Source organism: Lethenteron reissneri, chromosome 38 (genome assembly GCF_015708825.2).
Source record: "Lethenteron reissneri isolate LAM-NWPU_2019-01 chromosome 38, ASM1570882v1, whole genome shotgun sequence".
NCBI lineage: Eukaryota > Metazoa > Chordata > Hyperoartia > Petromyzontiformes > Petromyzontidae > Lethenteron > Lethenteron reissneri.
The window spans coordinates 5,146,409-5,167,591 of NC_083816.1; the positions used below are offsets into that span (position 1 = coordinate 5,146,409).

The 21,183-nt window shown below is 44.2% G+C and overlaps 1 protein-coding gene across 3 annotated transcripts; it reads right to left on the reverse strand.

Moving 5' to 3' along the window:
• Window positions 1-1,701: 1,701 nt before the first annotated feature.
• On the reverse strand, window positions 1,702-19,276 carry LOC133351748 (YY1-associated factor 2-like). Of its 3 annotated transcripts, XM_061567223.1 has the most exons (5): window positions 19,043-19,276; window positions 18,839-18,882; window positions 11,417-11,545; window positions 5,750-5,926; window positions 1,702-3,834 (listed from the first exon to the last, which is right to left on the reverse strand). In XM_061567223.1, exons 3-5 carry the CDS (start codon window positions 11,446-11,448, stop codon window positions 3,453-3,455), a joined length of 591 nt encoding a protein of 196 aa, XP_061423207.1. In that variant the 5' UTR covers window positions 11,449-11,545; window positions 18,839-18,882; window positions 19,043-19,276; the 3' UTR covers window positions 1,702-3,452. The 3 variants fall into 3 exon arrangements, with proteins under 3 accessions (XP_061423207.1, XP_061423206.1, XP_061423205.1); XM_061567222.1 differs by having other exon boundaries at window positions 18,839-19,276; XM_061567221.1 differs by lacking the exons at window positions 18,839-18,882; window positions 19,043-19,276 and adding an exon at window positions 15,813-15,972.
• Between the last annotated feature and the right edge of the window lie 1,907 nt (window positions 19,277-21,183).

Consider the following 21,183-nt stretch of genomic DNA (forward strand, 5'->3'; position numbering starts at 1 on the left):
CTCTTAACTTGTCACCGTTGTTTTTTCCCAAGCTCTGCGTGCTGCAGTCCTTGACGATAACCCTGCCCCCCATATTTTTATTTACACTGCACTGTCTTGACTTGTGAATTTCCTCGAGTGATGCAGTATACGCAGCTGGAGGTGCTGATAAATCAGCCAGTCGCATTTTTGTATTTTGACTATAATGGTCTTGCCTGTGAATGTTCTCACCATAGCCCACTGTAAAGTGGAAGCAACGTAATCCCTTCCTTGCTGTGCAACATTTCGTGTCCATGCAATTGAACCCAGGCAGCCATTGGTGGTATTCGCTGTGGAGCTGGACTTACCAGTGTCCACCCAAGTGTAGAGCTGGGAAAGCCGATTGAGTAATTGATTACTCCCCTTATTATCTGTTCTATTATGTAACGGATTATATAAGGCAGTTTCTCTACCATTAATGCAATTTTTAACATGTACAATATTTCAGATATACATTATGACGGAGGTGAGAGGCCTATTTTTCAGTGTTGATTAAAGTCCAGGCAAAAGTGATGGGGCCTTGAAGTGTCTCTTAAAAGTCGGTGTAGATTGAACGCCACTGCGAATGTGCAGTGGGATGGCTTCCCAGATGGCAGGGGCTGCCGCCACAGAGAAACGACACCTGGCAGTGACGGTCCTGGTCCTTGGTGTAGCAAAGAGGTTGTGAATTGCTCTGTGAAGAGTGCTACTTTGAAGCAGCATGCATATTCCAACACATGCCACTGGACAGGCAACATTGGCATCATCAGCCACATCACACGGTGCAGCTAAGGGGTGCCTGACTTCGAGAGGCTGGATGTGGAGGTTCCTGCCATTTGAAAAGGGGCCCCTGAGTAATTAACCAGAAAATTAGTAGTGTTGCAATTTTTTTACATCGATTATGCAACTGAACATCCCATCTGAAAGCTGGTGGCTTCGGCTGTGTGAACCTGCCGACAACATTGATTAATCTCCCCTTCAATGGCATCATGGTGTGGTGCAGTGGTTAGCTCATTGCACTGAATCTGCCACTCAAGTTCAATTCCTAGCCACAAGTAATGTCTGAACCCCATGGCAGACAGGTTTTGGGCAGACCTTCAGCAATGGAATGACAAAAGGGCTGTAAGTGAAGTGGCCATTGAGCCCATGGGGATTGTCCACAGATGAACACTGGTGACTTGTACAGCAGGCTTTCACAAGGGACCAATTTGTTAATTTAGTAATATAAGCATGATACAATGGCCATTGATTTCGGTTGTAAAAGAACATTTCTATCTCCCAGGCTTCTTGAGGTGGATAAGCTTGTTCATACCCATTTGGGACCATTGTACCATTGTTTACCAAGTCAGCCTGTCACCATTCACTTCTCTAACCCAACAATTGAGTTAACTAGATTTAGGGTCATGATCCGATTCCTGATTCGATTATTTGTCTTGTTCCATCGAGTCGACTCGGTTTTGTTTGTGCCATCTCGTATGTTTGGTCCGATTATGAAAATTAGCTCAACATTTTTTTTCAGAAATTCAAATGGCAAGCATAATTCAATGTTATGTACCTTAAGTGCAAAAAAACTCATGCATTTTTACTTCCACACTTTGAAACAAGACCCCATTTTTGTACTTTCGAAACTTGTTTTGTGGCAAATAATTGACATACCACACTTAACCACTCGGGGCAAACCCGCAGCACTGACCACACATGCAGTTGTACAAAATGTACAGGTTTATTCTTTTTTGGTGTGTGGGCATATGTAGTACATTAACTTAAGAGCAGCACAGAGTTTGAGAGTTGGAACAAATCCTTAATGCTACACAAACCTATCCGATTCGATTAGTATACATTTCCACTTTCAAAACCACTAACTGCAGCCTTTTACACTAAATTATAACATTTTGGTCGGCTTACATTGGCCCACAAACATTAAACTACAGTATTAATGCATCAACAAACAACTACGTCAACATATACCTCTGCATTTTCCGCGAGCCAAAGCACCACTTATATGATGACAAACAATCTTTACAATGGTTTACAGAATGTTTCCACAACTCTACTATTAAAAAGGCATACTTGTAACAAACTGTATTTTCTTTTTTAATCTGTAGAGTGCACCCATTTTGCTTGTTGACTTGTCACGAGGTTTTTTTCTTCAACCATGTATAAAATACCAAAAGTGACATGTAATGCTTTTAAATTTCCTGACCAGGAATATGGCTTCAGCATACCATATTTCAATCATTAAAGTTGTGTTGCGAGTAGTTTTTAAGAAACATGAAACATTTTAAATTCAAACTATAAAACACCACACCAACAATAACAGCCATGCCTCTTCAGTGAATTGTGAAATGCTGCAAATAATTAAGGTTTTTTTTTCTGCCACACCTTACAACTCCTTTAAAAAAATCTCCTTGCAGCGACTCATTAAAATATAAAATATACACAAAAATTAGTTATTAACTTGTGACCGTAGTGCCTGTACACCTGCCTCAGACTTCAGTTGGCTAAACCGAAGAGGTTGAGGTGAGGACGGAACGACATTTAAACCCACCGGTCACAATCCCCTTGTTCTCTGCGGGAATATCACGGCATTCAAGCAGGCGAAATACAGCGCCTAGTTTTGCTTTGTACAGTCGGGATGCCCCTGAAAGGCCCCGTCACGTCGAGAGGTTTCACGTAAAAAAAACGATCAAACCTACGTCACAACTCAACCTTGGGAATCCAAGTACAGCATTACGTACCTGTACACCACCATGGGACATTCACAGTCTGTGAATTAGAATGAAATGTGTTTTAAAGTGTTAACGGTTTGCATTCGTTTGTTTTGAAGCCACACGGTGGTACTGCCAGATGGAACTGAATTTCCTGTACCCTTGCGTCCTGTAATACTGTTGCCGAACAACATACTCCCAACGTGCTCTCAATATCACCACACAGGAGATGAAGATAAGAGGCATTTCTGTTAGTTGCGTCAAGTTTGGGAAGTAAAAAAAAAAGCTTTTGTAGGCAATTTTACGGTTGGGGTACGATTTATGCAAGTCAACCTGAGTGTATCGTCACGCTGCCTGAAGTTTCATTATTTTTTCCATAAAGGTCCAGAAAGTGGGTTAATGCTGCACAATGCAGGGGGAATACTTAAGTTGTGAATTTAAGCATAAGCCTACAGCAACCGCTTCAACTGTCTTCAAACTCGCGACAACACCGCTCCTTCACAACAGGCGCTTTAATTGCCATCGTGAGAGCCACCATACTGCGTTGAGAGCAAAGAGGGGGGGGGGGGAGGAAACCAGATTCTCCTGGGCGGATGGCGCAATGCGAAAAATATAAAAAACACTTCAACTAAAATTATTACACAATGTACACGATGACCGACTTGCCTTGCCTGCTCATCCCTTAAAATTCCCCTGCACCTTTCACCCTTCCCACCGAGACAGACAGCCTCGCTCACCCCTCCACGGTCACTCCGTCTCGCTGTTAAGTGACACAGAGTCACCTTTGGGGGATGATGCTCGCGATGACTGCCCCTTCTCTCCCGGCGCTTCTGAGCCCGAGCCTGCATGTGCTGCCACTGTCGACATCGTCGAATCATCCACGCAGCCGCCCCCTGGTGGTGCCGGCGGGTTTACCGCTGCCGAGGATGTTGTTGAGGAGGAGGAAGAAGACGAGGATGAAGATGAGGAAGACGATGACACGGACACGGCTGATGCTGGCGGTGATGATGACGATGAGGTGGAGACGGACCGCGGCTTCTCTTTGAAGTCGGTGATGATGACGGTGAGGTTGCCCACAGTGACGGCGAGATGCTGGGCGCTCTTGCGGTCCACGTTCTTCAGCCGCGGCCTGCCAGGAGCGAGTGCAGGGCAAGCCACCACACGGTTAGGTTTGTGACTTTGTGACTGTTTCGGTGCAAACGGCTGTGATGAAATGGTCCCTCTTTGTACTTTTCCAGAAATTACTGGCAGCCAATGGGGCCAGCTGTAAACGAAAGTTATGATAGCCGATTAAAATTGATAATTATACTCGCTATATATGTATTCATATGTGCGTGTGAGAATCAATTAGATTAATATACTCATGTAGGTGCTAGCTGGACTGTTGTTAGATCACAGGACGTGAAAGATGGTGATGACTTTGGGAGGCCTTAATCTCGTGGTAAATTGATCATGGCTGATGGTGATGTTAATTTAATTCACCACTAACTATTTTAATGCATACCACTCCAGATTCCACAATCTTGACAATTAATTGAACTAATTGTTGGAGGGGGTTAAATTGTTACTGTCCTACAATTGCTGGCCATATTTCTGTTTGATGACAATTATATAGTTGCAGATAAACAATTTGGTGATATGATTGAAGCACTATAAAACACCCGCACAGGTGGATTACATGTAAACATTGATCACTCATTGTAGCAAAGATTTTCATTTTGAGATAATGCTGCAGCTCAATGCAAAACATTCTTTGGAATTCTCAGCGTAGCCGTTGATAATTATTTCTGAACGGTGCAGCACGACTAAGTTGTAAAAAACTTGTTCACAAGAACACTCCGTTCTGAAGTCCGGAATTTAAATTGGTAAGAGAGCAATTGGCTGTGTCGCCATTGAATTAGTCGTCCAAATCGTGCCGCAAGACTTTGAAAGCCCTTCCAGGACACATCAGTGATGATTACAGTATCCTGGCATTTAAGCATCCAAGTCAATTCCTCCGGGAGTATTCTACTTGGGAGATTGTTCAACATCAACATTTTCAAAAGGTGTACCAAGGGGACCTTTTTACATTAATATATATCTCCACTAGCATACATGCATGAAATTGTCAATGCCCAGATAAACAATAAATCTCCGTGTCAGCATTAATTTGATTTTGAAAAGCGTACATTAAAAAAATATTAACCTATTTATCTATTAATGTTTGACAGTCTGAAATACTCCATTGAGACGTTTGGCGAATTCAATTTTAAGAAGTACCCGGAGATAACCCACAACTCACACAAGGGAATAGCACTCAAATGTCCACACGTTTTCTGTACTTTCAACCAGCGGGTTTATCTACCGACCCTTGCATCCAAAGTGCCAGGCTACAGGAAAGCAGCGCCATGCTCATCGTCATCGAATAGTGTATGCAGGGGTGCAGCGTGGTCAGCATGGGCCCTGACACAAGGAATCACATGGGACCCCCCCCCCACCGTCAAAATTTCCTCCCCTCTTCTGCCTGTGCCTCTCCGGCTCGTGGGCCCTGCTTCGGTTGTACCACCTCCACATTTGATAGCTGTGCCACTGAGTGTACGGTTTTGTAGACTCGTGATAGACATCAACGGTGTTGAACAATATCCCACCGGATGATAGTGTGTACCTTAACAAGTTTCACTAAAATAAGACAACAAATTGTGATCCCACATTATTCTGGAATTGAAGCTTTCGTGACTGCAGGAATCCATACTCTTTGGTTCTTTCGGTAAAGTCTGTTTCAGCTGTTTCAGCAGTTTCCCTGCTGGGATTGTCTCACCTGATGACGGTCGCTTGTGTTGCGATCCAAACGCCGTGATCTATTATTTTTTCATCCCACATCATATTCACATCCCTGCCATCCTTGTATCAGGGCCACTGAAATTATTTTGGAGCCCCAGGAAAAAATTTCAGATGAGTCCCTATCCGCGGCCCCCTTGGCCCTTTCTAACGCCTATTTGGATCTATGTTCAGGGAAAGGCGACCTTCTCCACCTCCCCCCACCGCTATGGCCCTGTCTCCCTTACCGAGCCTTGCGGCCGCTGCTCTTCTTTCCTGGCACGGAAGAGAGCGAGTCCTTCTCCTTGTCGGTCTTGTCGCGCTCGCTGCCAGCCCGATCCTTCTTCTCCTTCTTGGGGGGCGGCTGCACCGGCGAGTACTGCTGCACCACCTGCTGTGCCACCAGCTGCGAGTAACGCGGCTTGCTGGTCAGCGACAGGTCGGAGGTGGGGGACAGTGGGGGTGGTGGGGAGGGTTCGGCGTGCAGAAAAAGGTCAGTTTTTTTCTGCTTTTAGAAACATCACTTTAACGTTTTTAAATCCGTGTTTTACTAAACCCAAAACGGATGTTGGGAATATCTCTGATGGACAGGAGGCAGAGTGCAGAAGTTAGAACCTTAAAATAAGTTAATAATAATTTCCAGGTCAGGGAAGCAAGACATAGATGGTTTGTACATTTGTTTTGAAGAAGAAATAAAGAATATGCAATGATAAAGACTAAGGAGAAGTCACTGGTGCAGGGCAGAAGGAGTAGGGGAGGCGGATGAAGAAATGGGAGGATGCGATTTAATGAGATACGAGGCACGGTGGATGTGATTAGAGACGAGGTACAGAATAGAAGCGCACGGACAAAGAAAATCCAAGCAGCCAAAGCCATGCAATTATGACGTATTTTTGCGCCACTGTGCTGCAGTAAACCTCTTCCTCCCTCTCTGTGGAATGCACAGGAGCACATGGATTAGGGAACAAAAGTTAATCCAAGGAGACCGAAACATAACATTGTTGAGTTGGCTTGGGTAGGACACTTCGCTAGAAAGGATGATAGTCAGTGGATGAGACAGGTGTGGCATGGGACGCCTCTGATGAGTGGCATCGGCATGGGAAAGCCTTCAACCTGCAGTGGATAAACCATGGCTGGTGATATTGATGATTACAAGTGTGCATTTACATGTATATACTCTATGTGCTATGGAGTGATGAAATCGCTTCATGTGCGGGATAGGACCGATTGTGGCATCACAGAACCGTGATCGGCAGTGACAGCATGGTGAGGCATTCATCCAGCCTTGGACAGAGAATTGCGTTTTCACGTGCAGAATTAGACAGATTGCAGACTATGACGATTCTGTAATAAAACAGGTCAACTTAACAAAACATTGTCATGTGGCAGAGTACTGCATGTTCTGGCCAGCCTCCCGCTACCCACATCATTCCACGGTCTATTTATAAAATGGTGTTTGGAAATTATAATTTAATGGAAGGACACCCTGTGCCTAGGAGTCAGAAGACTGCTTCACCTGCTGGCACAGGGGCAGCATGAGCTCCGAGCTGGGCACATTATAATTGGCACAACACAGATCTCATCTACTTGGCACACTTTTTCCTGAGCTGGTTAAGCATGCTGATCAGATGCTCACCAGCCTGCATCCTTTGGCAGATGCTCATCGGATAGATTTACACCCCCCCCACCCCCCACCAAAAAAAAAGACTTGCATTTGTATGTCGGGTGTAAATTGTTCCTTCCACGTGCAAGCTTTCCATCATTAAATTCCACTTGCAAAGCGCACAGGCAAATCACGGGGGGGGGGGGGGTGAAAGCGATGCGTGGCCACAAATGCCAGACCACAAGCACGCCACGTTCCATAAATAGTCGCCCCATGGTTAACCACCGGGCTAGCAAGTGCCATTGCCACAGCTTGGTCTTGCATGAATTCATCTGTTGTCTGCATCGCCCTGTGGATGTATTTGGCCAGGCGTATGAAAACGCAAGTGGCGCAGCGGTTCAGGCACTGCGCTATGAACTCGATGAACCGAGCTCGATCGCTACGCAAGTGAATTATTAAACCGGTCTTGGGAAACCCTCTTTACCAGCCTACACTGACCACTGTGGTGAAGTATGGTCAAACAACACCCATGGGGGAAGCCTTCATCCAGCATTGAATTGACAAAAAGGCTGAAAATGAAAGTGATGATTAAATTATAATGTAACAAAGCGGCTTTTACAATGACAACTCTGGTGTGCTTTACATGACAGCCCTAACCACTCGGTAAACAATGCTTATTTGACAACGGTCATGACACGTGCATTATTGGCCAGCTCCAATGAAATGGACCTTCAACTGTTACTGTGCGTTCGAGTGCACTGCACCCGACAGTCGACGTCTAAAAACACAACTAAATGCATGGAGCATGACCAGAAAAAACTTAATGCAGCGCACGTTTTCTTCTGGCGGCAACTTTCCTTTGTATGGACCAAGGCCAAAGACCGCCAGGCAAAAACAACGTAACAGTGCTTTCTAGTTGCAAAAACCCTGCCCCAGAGCACACACCCACACAAACCAGACATGCACGGTCCTTTTTATAGCAGTGTGGCATGCAGACATGTGTCTGGCAAAGCCCTTTCCTCCCGTTCTCACCCTACCCCCAATGCACCAGCCGAAATTTACAGCCAACCCCGACAACCCAGGGCTTGTATTTATTTATCTTAGCCACGAGCCTCTGGAGGGCCTTAACGTGCCACGTTAAATTAAACACGAGCAAACCTCCCCTCGCTTTTCTCCAAGGCAGCCGGAGTCTTGGCGTTTTTCACTCGATGCCGGCGATGCCTTGTTGCTCGAAGCTTACCGCTAATAGACTTATCGATGCAAACCTCATCGCCGCTGCTCAGGCTGCGATTATATAAGCGGTGGACAGGCACGGATAATCGGGCCTCACAGCCTGTTGTCACTGCCAACAATACCACGGCGGCCCTTTTGATTCAGAAAAGGATGGAGGGGAGAACCAGTCGGGGCCATCTGGAGCAGTGTCTAAACACGCTTTCCCTCTGTGATGAATTTACCACCGTGAATTATTAATGTCAATTTTTTTCAGACACTCTCACTCCAAACGTTTCATCCCCATGGCACGTGCAACTAGAAGTGGCTCATTTTCACTCAGTGCCACAAAGAATGGTTTGCTTCGGCTTACTGAAAGCACTGTCAGCTTGTGATATGCCGCTTTAATCTTGCGTGAAAAATAAATAACAAAATTAATATAACAACATTATGGTCACACAAGTCAGTGACTTCCTGCTCAATTGAGGTTAGGGTAGTGCTCGTCTCTTGTTTACAGACCTTAACCATTTGTGGAAATGCAGCATTCCTATGTAGGGGTACGCTAATCCATTGACTACCACTGTTAACCTCTCGCAAAGTGGTACTCCACTTTATCAACCACGGAGGGTTTAAAAGGCCATGTCGGCCAATGACAGAGACACAAACTCATCGGATTGAGAGCCACGTCAGAAGCTCTAAACAAGAAAACCACATACCTATTGCCCTCCACACTACAACATTCATGACATGTTCGGTACACAAAATGCCTCTGGATGTTTGCCATTACCAACCATATCCACGTGGTTTTGTGTTATGTTTTAACACCCCACAGGAGGGGGGAGCATTCAGATGTTTCCTTGCTCCAGTGAACTGACACAGAGCTCAGTGCCAAACTGTCCACCCACGCATATCCAGGTCTGTGCCAGGAGCCATATAACCAGGAAACAATGATGACGATGACGGACGGTGACCAGTGATATAACACCTGGCGACTTTTTACCACCACTGCCGCACGCGACGGCAGATAACAAAACAAGTTATCTGGTGTTGTGGACTGCCCCTGATCGTGTTTGAACAACACATGGCAGGTGCGGCTATCTTCTTCAAAAATGGAAAATGAGTCACCTTATTGTGAATGTAGTGACGTGAAATCTGTTCATCACATACCTGACCACTGTTCATTCTACTCTTATACAGGAAGTGTGAGCGCCATGCATTCAAAAACTCCTGGTGCCATCGAATAGATTGCCACACTAAATGAACAATTGGAATGTATTATTTGCCAGTTGGTATTCATACTCCTTGGTTTTTTCGGTAAAGTCACGTAGGTATAAAATAAAATAACTCACGACGTTTTGGGCGCAACACAAGCGTCCATCATCAGGTGACTTTACCGAAAAAACCAAAGAGTATGGGTTCCTTTAGTTTATGGAAGCTTCAAATCAAGTTGTTATTCAGTGCCATAAAAGAGAGACTGATCAAGTCACTATACAATGAGCACCTATATTTGGCAGCCTATGTATGGATGGTGATCTACTGTAGGTGTAGAAGTCATGTCCTTCAGTTTGTCCATCTGTTGTGCTAGATACTAACGACAACACAAATCTGATTTATCAAGCATCTAAACATGACCGACTCTCAAGTTATTGCACACCAGGGTTTCCCAACTAGTCTCAGGCAGGCCACATTATAATACAGTAAAACTTAAGATTGCGAGTAACTTGGTCTGCGAGTGTTTTGCAAGACGAGCAAATTTTTTAAATAGATATTAATTTGATAAACGAGCGAGGTCTTGCAATACGAGTAGTACGTGTATACGCTTTGTCTGCCGAGCGTCATGTGATCACAACTGATATACGAGTGCTTTGATGTGTGAGTGCTTTGGATTACAAACACGTTTCCGAACGAATTATGCTCGCAATCCAAGGTTTTACTGTATTAGCATACGCATGTAGGCCATGTGACATTATATGCCATGTGTAACCACTAATCTATACCTCATCTCCAGGTCTCTCATCTCTCTCTCTAGTTTATCTCACGTTCAGCTCACTAACCTGCATCCCTTGCCCACAGCTTTCTCATACATCGCTGCTATTGTTTATCCCTTGGCTCACCAATATTCATCGCACGTTTCAGCTCTCTCATCTATAGCTCTTGTATGTCTCTCTTATCTCACAAGTGTGTATCTCGTGATGGCTCGACGAGACAGCAACTGCCTTTGCAGGCCGTGAGCCGCCAGTTGAACAACCCCACTGTACAAGATGGAGGGCGTACACTCCATGGGGTTCAGGGAAAGTGTAGAGGTTTTTTGGGGTGTGAAGGAGAGGGTGAAGAAATGTTAGGATATGGACTGAAAACTACAGTACTGTGATGGTGGAAACAACACAGAACAACAGTGTCAATAATTATAGGCATAGAAGCACGAAGCTTTAAACCTGAACAAGGGAAAGGTCTTATAGCAGGGTGGACAGCCAGAGGGAGATAATTCAGATAATGAAAGCATTAGTAGAGAATGAGCGACTTCCCGATGAGTGGAGGTGGGCCGAGAGTGTTGGCAGACTAAGTTGTAATTTTAATGTGTACAGCGTCCAAATGAAATTACTACTCAAGACACTGTACAAAAAAGAGATAAGTGCTTTACAGAGAACTAAAAAAGGGAGGGATAGGCAATATATGTTTACAGTAAGGTGTAGCTAAAGATAATCTAAGGCAAAGCAACAACCAGTTCAAAGAAGACAAAAGTAAAATCTCGACACCTGGAATTTAACAGGGACGAGTCGTCGGCAGCACAGATGACATCGGGAAAGGAGTTCCAGACTACAGCGGCAGCATCCAAGAAAGAGCAGCACTCCTATCAAGCATAAACTGAATGAGACACTGTGGGGAATGGACCGGGATGAGAGTGGAGAGGTATGTGGCAGCAGGGCTTAATTACAGCCAGGTGTGTCCACGTTCGCGACCCAGAAAATTTCAGTCACCCGGTACACCACATCGAATAAACATCCCGTTATAGCTTTAGCTACTGGTTACGTGCCTACTCGTCCACCTTTGACCCGGAAAATATTCAGAGAGAAGCCCTGGATGGGCGTGAGTCCACCCTTACCGCGTGGAGGTCCCCTTGCGCACGTCACACATGCTGCACTTGAACGCCTCCGCCTTGTTGCGGTACGTGCACACGCTGCAGTCCCAGAAGCCGTCGTCTTGGTGTTGAGGTTTCGCCGCTCGTTTTGGTCTAAAACAATGAAAGAGCAACGTGAACGTATTGCGGGCAGGCGCAACGAAAACATCCTATCACCAAAATAACCAATATACACCAAACCTCGGAAGCTAAGCATGTGTCTGTGCCTGGATAGTGCTTGGATTACTGTCCTCACACAAAGCAGGTTTTAATAGGGTTACGGGGATATTTTGTCAGCAGAAGGTAATGGAGCGAAATCTATTGTTGGTATTGTGATAAACTCCTAAAGCTATGCTCCCTGCCTTTACCACACAGCGCTGACCAGAATGGAAAAGTCTGGTCAAATAACTCCCATAGTGTGGGGAAGACCTCTTCCAGCAGTGGATTGGCGAAGGGGTGGGCCAGGGCCAGTTCAGATATCTCCGGCCAATGATGGTCGGCATGAATGGGAACAGAATTGAGATCGCCAGGTTCATAGATTGATGTACTAACCACTACACCACCTCACGACTGTGTATACAAGCTAAATAGCTCAAATGTCAACATTATTAGACTTACCTATACCAAAACAACATAACAATCGCTTCCTCCTAAACACACAGTGAGACTAAGGAAACCGTATTGAGCTTTGGCTTTCCACCAAAACCAACTTGTTGCAGTACTTGGATGAATGACATTGTCAGCATGAGAAGTTATTTTTTTCAATTAACTTAAATCGGTGCCTGGCTCATTTACCAGTTTGCCGTTCAGAGAAAAATTAAGGCAGGAACTGCTGCTTGAAGCACAGCATCCTATAATACATTTGACCATTGTTGGACCGCATTGGTATGTGACCTTATGACCTGTGCTGCAGACATAAGGACCCCATTGTAAAACTAACGGTATGCGGCAGGGTTTCACTCCCATATTTCCTGCCCGATGCTTCGCTTACATTAACTGGGTTTTTTTACGCCGACAATTTAGGGAAGAACACTCACCACAGCAAAAGTGGCGTAGTGAGCGTTTTCGAACTTGAGGATGCCCGCACAAAAAAAAAAACCCCACACAATTGAAGCACTGCGTGCCCCCTACAAGTACATTCTCAGTACCCCGCGGAAATGTTTTTGGGCTCACACACAGCCATGCTGAGACACAAGCAATGAGGAAGAGAAAATAAGCAGTTTATTTAATGACCCAAAAATTACTATACTCATTGGTTCAGTCACAAAAGCTTCAATTCTAGATTGACCCGAAAATGTAGAGGGTATGAAGAGACATAACTTGAAGATTGGACCGCAAGGCCCTGTACAAGTCAGTATAGGCTTAAATTGTAGTTCGGCAAGTTCAACAAACTTGTTGTGTATGCGATTAAAAACCAGTTGCATATGTGGTTAAGCTTTATGGACTATCATGAAACGAACTGAAATGTTAACAGACACTGAGACATATGTGAGAAGCTGGGTGGTTGGTATTCAGAATGAGGTAGACACTACTAACTTCATATATGGCAGCACCACGTCTCTATTTGCTTATATAATTGCTGGGGAAAGTAATGATACCTCTCAGGGCATGAATCACCCATTCTATTGTGTTCATGCCGTCTTCCCTTCAAAAGCCTGGCCACTGCCAGGAACTCATGCAGGTAGGTAATAAATATTTGCAGGCAGGTGTGAAGGTGTCAGGTGTACACCGTTAAACAATAAAATGAACCAGGGATGTGCATTAACATGTATTCACTATTCCTCAACTTTACTAAAACCACTTCTCCAAGTATCCTCTTATTCACAAACTCTCCCCTCACTCTTTTACATCACTCCATAGCTTCTTACATCATTCTGCTTCTTTCTACCATCAGCCTTCTTCATACTAACCATCCTTTATTGGTTTTTTGTATATTTTTTTTCACTCCAAAGCCTCTCACCAATGTGCTATGGTGGTACAGTAGTTAGTGCACTGCACTATGAACTCCACAACCAGATTCCTGGCGACAGCTAGCATCAGTTGCGAGTGATATGGGGTGCCGCTGGAGCGAGATGTTAACTACCTCAACTAGTATACAGGAGGTCGTGGGTTCTATCCCGGCCCTGATGCCCGTATATTTAGAGTTTGTATGTTCTCCTCGTGGTCGCGTGCATTTTTCTCCAGGTCCTCCCGTTTTCCCCTCCACATTGAGAAACATGTGTTTAGAGTATTTGGCTGCTATACGTTTCGACATGATAATTAACTTCATTGGGCTATCATTTGTGGCCAAGTAGCTTCTGAAAAAAACCTTACCTGGTATAAAAAATGTTTGTTTAAATACCCGAATCCCTCCTGGGCACCCACCTTTTACCGACCCGCACTGACCAGTGTGAAGTATGGTCAAACTATCCCCATGACCAAATTTGTTTGCGGAAGCTCTACCCTCTCCTCCCCTCTCCTTCACTGATACTCTCCTCTCACTACCCCTGCCCCCTCTCAGCCTCTATCCTCACCTCTACCCTATCCCCTTACTCTTTCTCTTTCAGCCTCCCCCCTCATCTCTACCCTACCGACACCTGACTATCTCTTCACCCGGTACACCACATTCCCCCCCCACCGTTCCATTCCCTGGCTACCACATTCAGATAAGTCCCTCCCCCCCCATAACTTGTATTTAAGAGCTTGTCTCTTGGATTTTTCCTTGATACAGGAAATGTAGCTGTGACGGTCCCACCTGATGATGGAGACTTGTGTTGCCTCCGAAACGTCGTGATTTATTATTTTATTTCTATTATTATTTTTTTTACCTACGTGACTTTACCGAAAAAAACCTAAGAGTATATCTCTTCCTTTCATAACCTCTCCCCACAATTTTACCCTCTCAGCCTCTACCCTCTCCCCTCACTCTATTTTCCATCTTCGGCTCTTCCCTCACTGCTAACTTCTCCTTTCCTCTCGCGCGTATCCTCCTCACCTCTATCCTCACCTCTGCCCTCTCATCACACTCTTTCTTTCTCAATATCTACCCACTATCTTCACCTCTCACCAATACAATCTCCTCCGTCTTCACTCTTCCCGTCTCGGATTCTTCTTTCACTACCCCTCTCATCTCATTCTCACAGCTTCTCCACTCACCTCTCCTCTCGTTCTTTCTCTCTCGGCTTTCCTATCAGTTTCTCCCCTCTCTCTCGTCCCGTCATCACAGGCGGGCAATTGCAAAGCACTAGTGGACCTCCCCCCCCCCCCACTTTCTGTGCGCCACGGTGGCGAGATGTTAACTACCTAGCATGGTATACAGGAGGTCGTGGGTTCGACCCCGACCCTGACGCCTGCTGGAAATTTGGAATTTGTGTCTCCTCCCCGTGGTCGCGTGGATTTTTCTCCGGGTCCTTCGGGTTTTCCCTCAACATTTAGAAACATGCGTTTAGAGTATTTGGCTACTATAAATGCCCACATGATAAGCCACTTCGTTGAGCTATCACTTGTGGCCAGGTCGCTTCTGAAAAAGAACGACCCCATGAGAGAATCCGATCCTGGTTTGAGACAGCATGAACTTATCGAGAGACCTCTAATAACCACAAAGAGACCCCAATAACCCCGTGTGCGAGAGAGACCCTGGTCCCGGATGTGGCAGTGCTAATCATCGAGAACCCGTGATCAATACACCATCCGTGGACGATACAGCCTGGAACATTGGGACCCACGTGAGAGACAGTAAACCGGTCCTGAGTTAGACCGTCTGAATCATCGAGATCCCGTGAGAGAGAGAAACCACGGACCCGGGTAAGAGTCAGAATCAATGAGGTAATGAGAACCCGGACAACCGTGAGGAAGCTTCAAGTTCCCCGTGGGAAACATTGGTTCAGGGGAAGAACATTGAAATCATTGGCACTCGCACGACCGCCATGGCACGACCGCCTTTGTAAATCGCAGAGCGAATGCGCGCGGGGGCGCCGTTGCTCGGCACGCCATTGGTCGACGGCGCAGGCACCGGGCCAACGCAGCGATCCCAATGGTCAACTGCGTCTCCTTCAACCAATCAGGGCTCGGCAAGCTTATCCGCGCTACGAAATCTACTCCAATTCGCTTCTCTATCTCTATGGAAGGGCCCATTACCCGAAACGTCGCCCGTTTTTTTTTCTTCCTTTTACGTCGGTGATGTTACGGGCGAATATGTTGACTTTCTGTTGTTAGTTACTTGCGCAGCAATCACAAACAATACAGGTGATCGCCTTCACCCAGTCCCGCTCCGTCCCGACAAACACTTAAAACCCGCGGCGAGGCACGACGGATTCGCACATTTCGCTCGGCAGAATCCGTCAAAAACAACAACTAAAAGCGACGGAAATCGGAAAGACATCGAGTGAAATGGCCTCTTTACCTGCTCAGGGTTCTTCTGTCGCCCATGGCGCTGGAGCGTGCAGGGGGGAGCTACGCTCGCCTCGCCTCGCGGGGATCGTAGCCGCCACCACCGCCGGATGACGTCATCGCGCCGAGTTACGACCGCGCGTGATGACGTCAGAGGGCTTGATTCCGCCCACGCATCAACGTCGCTGGGTGACGTCATCGCGCAACTTCTCACGTCGAAAGTCTCGGGTGAGAGGAGGGGATGACGTCATGGCGTCGGCGTAAGACCGTACGTGATGACGTAATGAGACGTGACACAGCAGCATTGATTCAAGACAAAGCAAAACTTCTGGACTGGTTTCGACATTCAGTATCTCATCAGCAGTCACGTTTGCTTGAATACATTCGAGTGAACTGTCGATCTGATGGGTCCGATAGATCGACAGAAAATGCGAATTTATATCGGTCTGCTTATTTACATTGTAATTAGGGGCCGTCACGCGATTTTGGACGATTTTTGACCCCCACCCCCTTCGTCACACGGCGTCACAAAAAGTCAGACCCCACTCAAATATGACGTCACAAAGCTCTGCCCCCTCTCCCAATTTTTTAAAAATATGCTTCAAATCGCTTTAAACTATTGTCATTGTAGTGCGTATTTAATGTGGCTCTGCACTCTGATGTTGTAAGAGATAACATTGAAAAAGTCTATTTAATTCAGTAGAACGTGTTGTCGATATTTATTTAAAGTTGCGCATTTTGATGTGACGTCACAATATCTGACCCCCCCAGTTGCGTGACGTCATTTATGCAACATGTGGCGAGTTCACCGGCGTTGGTGGAAGGAAGCCTGAACTCTGCTCATGAGACACCGTGCGTGGAAATCGGTGCAGTCTTGCACGTGCTGGATCACTGCTGCTGAAACTATTCACTTTCTAAAAAGCCATCGAGCCTTTTACTACTTTTGTTTACGTGGAGAAATATAATATTGTATTATTGGTTCTTTCGGTAAAGTCACGTAGAAGGGAAATAATAAAATAACGTAGAAGGGAAATAATAAAATAATAAAAATATAAATAATACAATTCTCACGACGTTTCGACTGCAACACAAGCAATCACCATCAAATTTGAAAAAAGAAAATTTTCTTGCTGTGGATTTCACACCTGATGATTGATTGTGTTGCAGTCGAAACGTCGTGAGAATTGTATTATTTAATATTTTTATTATTGTTTTATTATTTCCCTTCTACGTGACTTTACCGAAAGAACCAAGAATATATATATATAACCTTGTTGTAACTGCTCTCTCGCTGGTTCAGCAGTTTCACTGCTGGATTATATTTTTCCGCCTGAGGTCGACCGCCTGTGTTGCGATCGAAACGTCGCGATTTATTTTTACCGAAAGAATCAAAGAGTAATTATTTTGAACGTAAACTTCCCGTGACGTCATTACGTTGTGACGTCATCTTGCGTTACAGGTGTGCGTGGCGTTTTCGCGCAGGGCACTCATGCAAATGAGACTTCTGGATCTTGGGCCCTTGAGTTCTCACCGGGTTAAATTAAATAACCTTGAAAATGGATACACATTCCTAATGTGGGTCAAGGAAACATTAAGTTCCAATCACATATGCATGGTTCTTTCGGTAAAGTCAAAGAGAAGGGAAATAATAAAGTAATAATATTATAATAAAAATGTTTTCTTATTTTATTATTTCCCTTCCACGTACAAGGGAAATAATAAAATAATATAATTATAATTAAATAATAATCTCTTTTTTTTCCCTTCTACGTGACTTTACCGAAAGAACCAAGAATATGAATCCCTGCAGTCACGAAAGCTTTAAATCAAAATTCTAATCACATGTCAAAAATGCCCCGACGTTGGCATTTTTACTGCGTTGATGGCGTCACACCGAGTTTGGTTGATGACTTGCGTGATGACGTCATGGGCAATGACGGGGGGGGGGCTCTCTTACACTAGCTAGTCGTCATGTCTTTGCTTATGCGCTATTACGTCATATTCCATTCGAGCTCGTCCAAAGCGAAGACGTCGTAACGTCATGACGTCAAGAATGCGCGTGGTGTCACAACGCAGAGGTCGTTGACGCGAGCGCCCCCGACGGTTTTATTGCTAAACTTCCCGTTAATTCTAATTGCTCGTTAAAAAAAAACACTAACATATTTTATACACGATATAATGCGGAATTCTAATATTTTTGAATTAAAGAAAAAAACAACATCGTGTACAAAATTATGTGATTTAAATTTTGATTAATTTGAGATAATCAAATAATAAAAATAAAACAATACAATTCTGACGACGTTTTATTGTTTATTTGTATTATTTTATTATTTCCTTTTTACGTGCCTTTACCGAAAGAACCAATAATATGAATCCCTGCAGTCACGAAAGCTTTAAATCTAAATTTGTTATAATCGTTAAATTGTACTTAATGCAGTACTTCAATCACAATATGTATTGTGATTAATATGAGTGAGTGTACACATACTCTTAGGTTTTTTCGGTAAAGTCACGTAGGTAAAATAAATAGTAATGAATAATATAAATAATAATATAAATAAAATAATATTATGTACGCATGTTGCGAACGTATTACGAGTCTAAAAACTATATCCACACAAAAAAGTTCTAAAATTTTCAAGGATGTAAATTTAGCTTGAGACTTATAATTGGGATTACGTTAAATGGATTACACTCAGCAAATATGGAACGTTGGGCCAATAGTTCGATGATTCTATAATTACCTTACTCGATAATTACCTGCAAATTACACAAAGCAGCAATCATTGCCCCCCTACTGCGAAAACGTGCCAGGAGCCTTCTGAAACTGAGTCTCATGAAGCTCAGAATAAGAATGTTTATTTATACTGCAGGAATCCGATGAGCTCTAAAGCTCTTTTTGACAGATGCCCAGTCGGGGCAGGTTAGAACGTTACAACAATAAACAATGCAAAAACACGATAGGAGTGTAAAGTATAGGAAATGTAAACAAATAACCTTAAAAAATACAAATAAAACGAAAGTTTGTTTTCTTACCAGGTAAAGACCATTGAGATATTAGCTTCTTTTTCAGACGCGACCTGGCCACAAATGATAGCTCAACAAAGTTGCTTATCGTGTGGAAATGTATCGCTGCAAAATAATCGCTAAACAAGAACAGTTATCTTCTTGCGTATGAAAATGTTTAGATGTCAACAACAATGTCTGGTGTCGTCTTGCTATTCCTCCTCCGCAGTGCACCTGAGTGATTGTTGTTGTTGCTACTTCGTTGACTCCTGCGGTTTTAACTTCGTTGACTCCTGGTACACAGCCTGGGTTGTTACGGCCACAATCACACTAAATTTTCCATTCGTGAGCACGGTAACAAAATAATGGACAATTATAAAATGTATAACATTTCAACCGCCAGTAAATGTAATAATTTATATTGTCCCCTCCGCTTCTACGGAGTGTGGACCATCGGGGTAAACCGGCATTGCTAAGCAACACTGCACGTGAAGCACCACGTGGAGTTCTGGGTTGCGTAATTCTCGCGTGGCTTTGCTATGGCTCATGTGGATGTAGATTGTAGAGCAACAACAAGACTTATTTTTTTTTACAACGAGGGGTGATTCAGCCAGACGAATGCGTCAGGACTTGGCGGAGTGGTGCATTGCTGCGATGATGCCTCCTTCGTTTTTGTTGTGTGTGAGTCGTGTGGTACTGCTTATGGATTATTGGATACTGTTGAGCGACCATTGCAGATTATTTGGTTGTACAGGGTGCTCCAGATGTCTTGTGACCACAATTTTAATATCTAAGCTGTAATGTTTGTGTACCAATTAATGTATAATGTAATATTAGCGATATAACATTTAAAAATAAATGTTGGGGTCAATTCATTGGGGGTCACTAAACGTCTGGACTACCCTGTAGGTGGTTTAGACATGCAATTGCACTGCAAACGCGATTAATGACAAAAAGGAAAACATTATTTTGGTGATGCTGCGTTGCCACTGGTGCACAAACACAATTAACCACATTCGTTCATAATGTTGTGCCACGAATATAAAAATAGACGTTTAGGTAATGCCCCTTTTCTTAATAAATCATTACACTCAATGTGAATTTTACGTGCTATAAAGAAGAGCAATTTCCCGAATCGTCACCTCTTATGTATTTATTTTTTTGTGTTATTAACCCACGTGTTGAGTTTTTTTTCTTCATGACAAAAATTACTAATTTAACATTGCAAATAAACAATACTAGACCTGGCATTGGCCAAACATCCCAATGTACAGCAGGACTCTCCTGAAAAGGGCCTTGAGACTTAGTGAGGCTGTCCTGGATAAATGGTATAATTTGGACCTACCATCAGTGTCAGCCATAATCCACTGCTGGATGAAGGCCATCCCTGACGCTCCTGTTAATCAACAACATACCAAGGTCTTGCATAATACAGTGGTCTTTATATATAAAACCCCAGTGGGTCAGGCTGACACTCTAACGATTACTGGGGTACAGTACCGAGTACATCCCCCGAGTTAACGTGATGGAGGTGAATGGGTTTGTGTTCACTCCTACAGCATGTTTAATCCATGTGCCTGGATGTCTTCCCTCCAGTGGGGTACATAGCTGCCAAGTCAAAAACAATGACTTCTTGAGCTCCTGGCGGATTGAATGCCAAATTCCTAACATTCATTCATTCTGATCGCTGTTTTGGAAGTCAGTAATATATCAGCCTAACTACAACTATTATGTTTTATTTTGATTATTTTTCTTATTTTATTATTTCCCTTCTACGTGACTTTACCGAAAGAACCAAGAAGATGAATCCCTGCAGTCAGGAAAGCTTTAAATCGAAATACAACTGCACAATCAAAACGTTCTACGGGAGCCCTGTACATCGTCTGGACAGCGTGGAAGAGAAGGCCAAAACACCCTTCCGCCAGCAGGGCGTTAGCAAGTAACTGCAGGACTGCACCTTTACGTTTTGATATGCATCGACAGCCCTTTTGTTATTGTCTTGCACGTTGTGATGCGTGGTGGAGCGATTCCCATTGTCGTGAGCTATAAGAATAGATTTTAATGGATGGACCCGATACAGCCTTGGTCTACATAGCCAAGATAACCAGATACGATATTAAATGTCACAATATAACGATTATCGCCAATGTCAGTTTCCCTTGACTTTGCAGTTGCATTTGACGTTATCAGGCGATAGCTGATGCAGCTAGTTGTAATTACCGGTGAAACGTCGTACTCAGATTGTAAATGTTGTGACTTTGCTCTCCAACACACCGGTGTGCTGTACTAGTAACGAATTGCCACGTTCTGTTTACGTAACAAACCTAATTGGCTGTGTCGGGTGGTGGCGGGTTTAACGACACATTTATATATTT

What these genes read in the sequence shown, in the direction of transcription:
- LOC133351748 (XM_061567221.1), bottom strand. Translation starts at nt 15,838, where the DNA reads ATGGGCGACAGAAGAACCCTGAGCAG. An exon ending in CGCAAGGGGACCTCCACGCG is followed by an intron (nt 5,927 to 11,416) that starts GTAAGGGTGGAC and finishes GTCGCTGACCAG; the next exon opens with CAAGCCGCGTTACTCGCAGC. An exon ending in AGCAGCGGCCGCAAGGCTCG is followed by an intron (nt 3,835 to 5,749) that starts GTAAGGGAGACA and finishes CGCTCCTGGCAG; the next exon opens with GCCGCGGCTGAAGAACGTGG.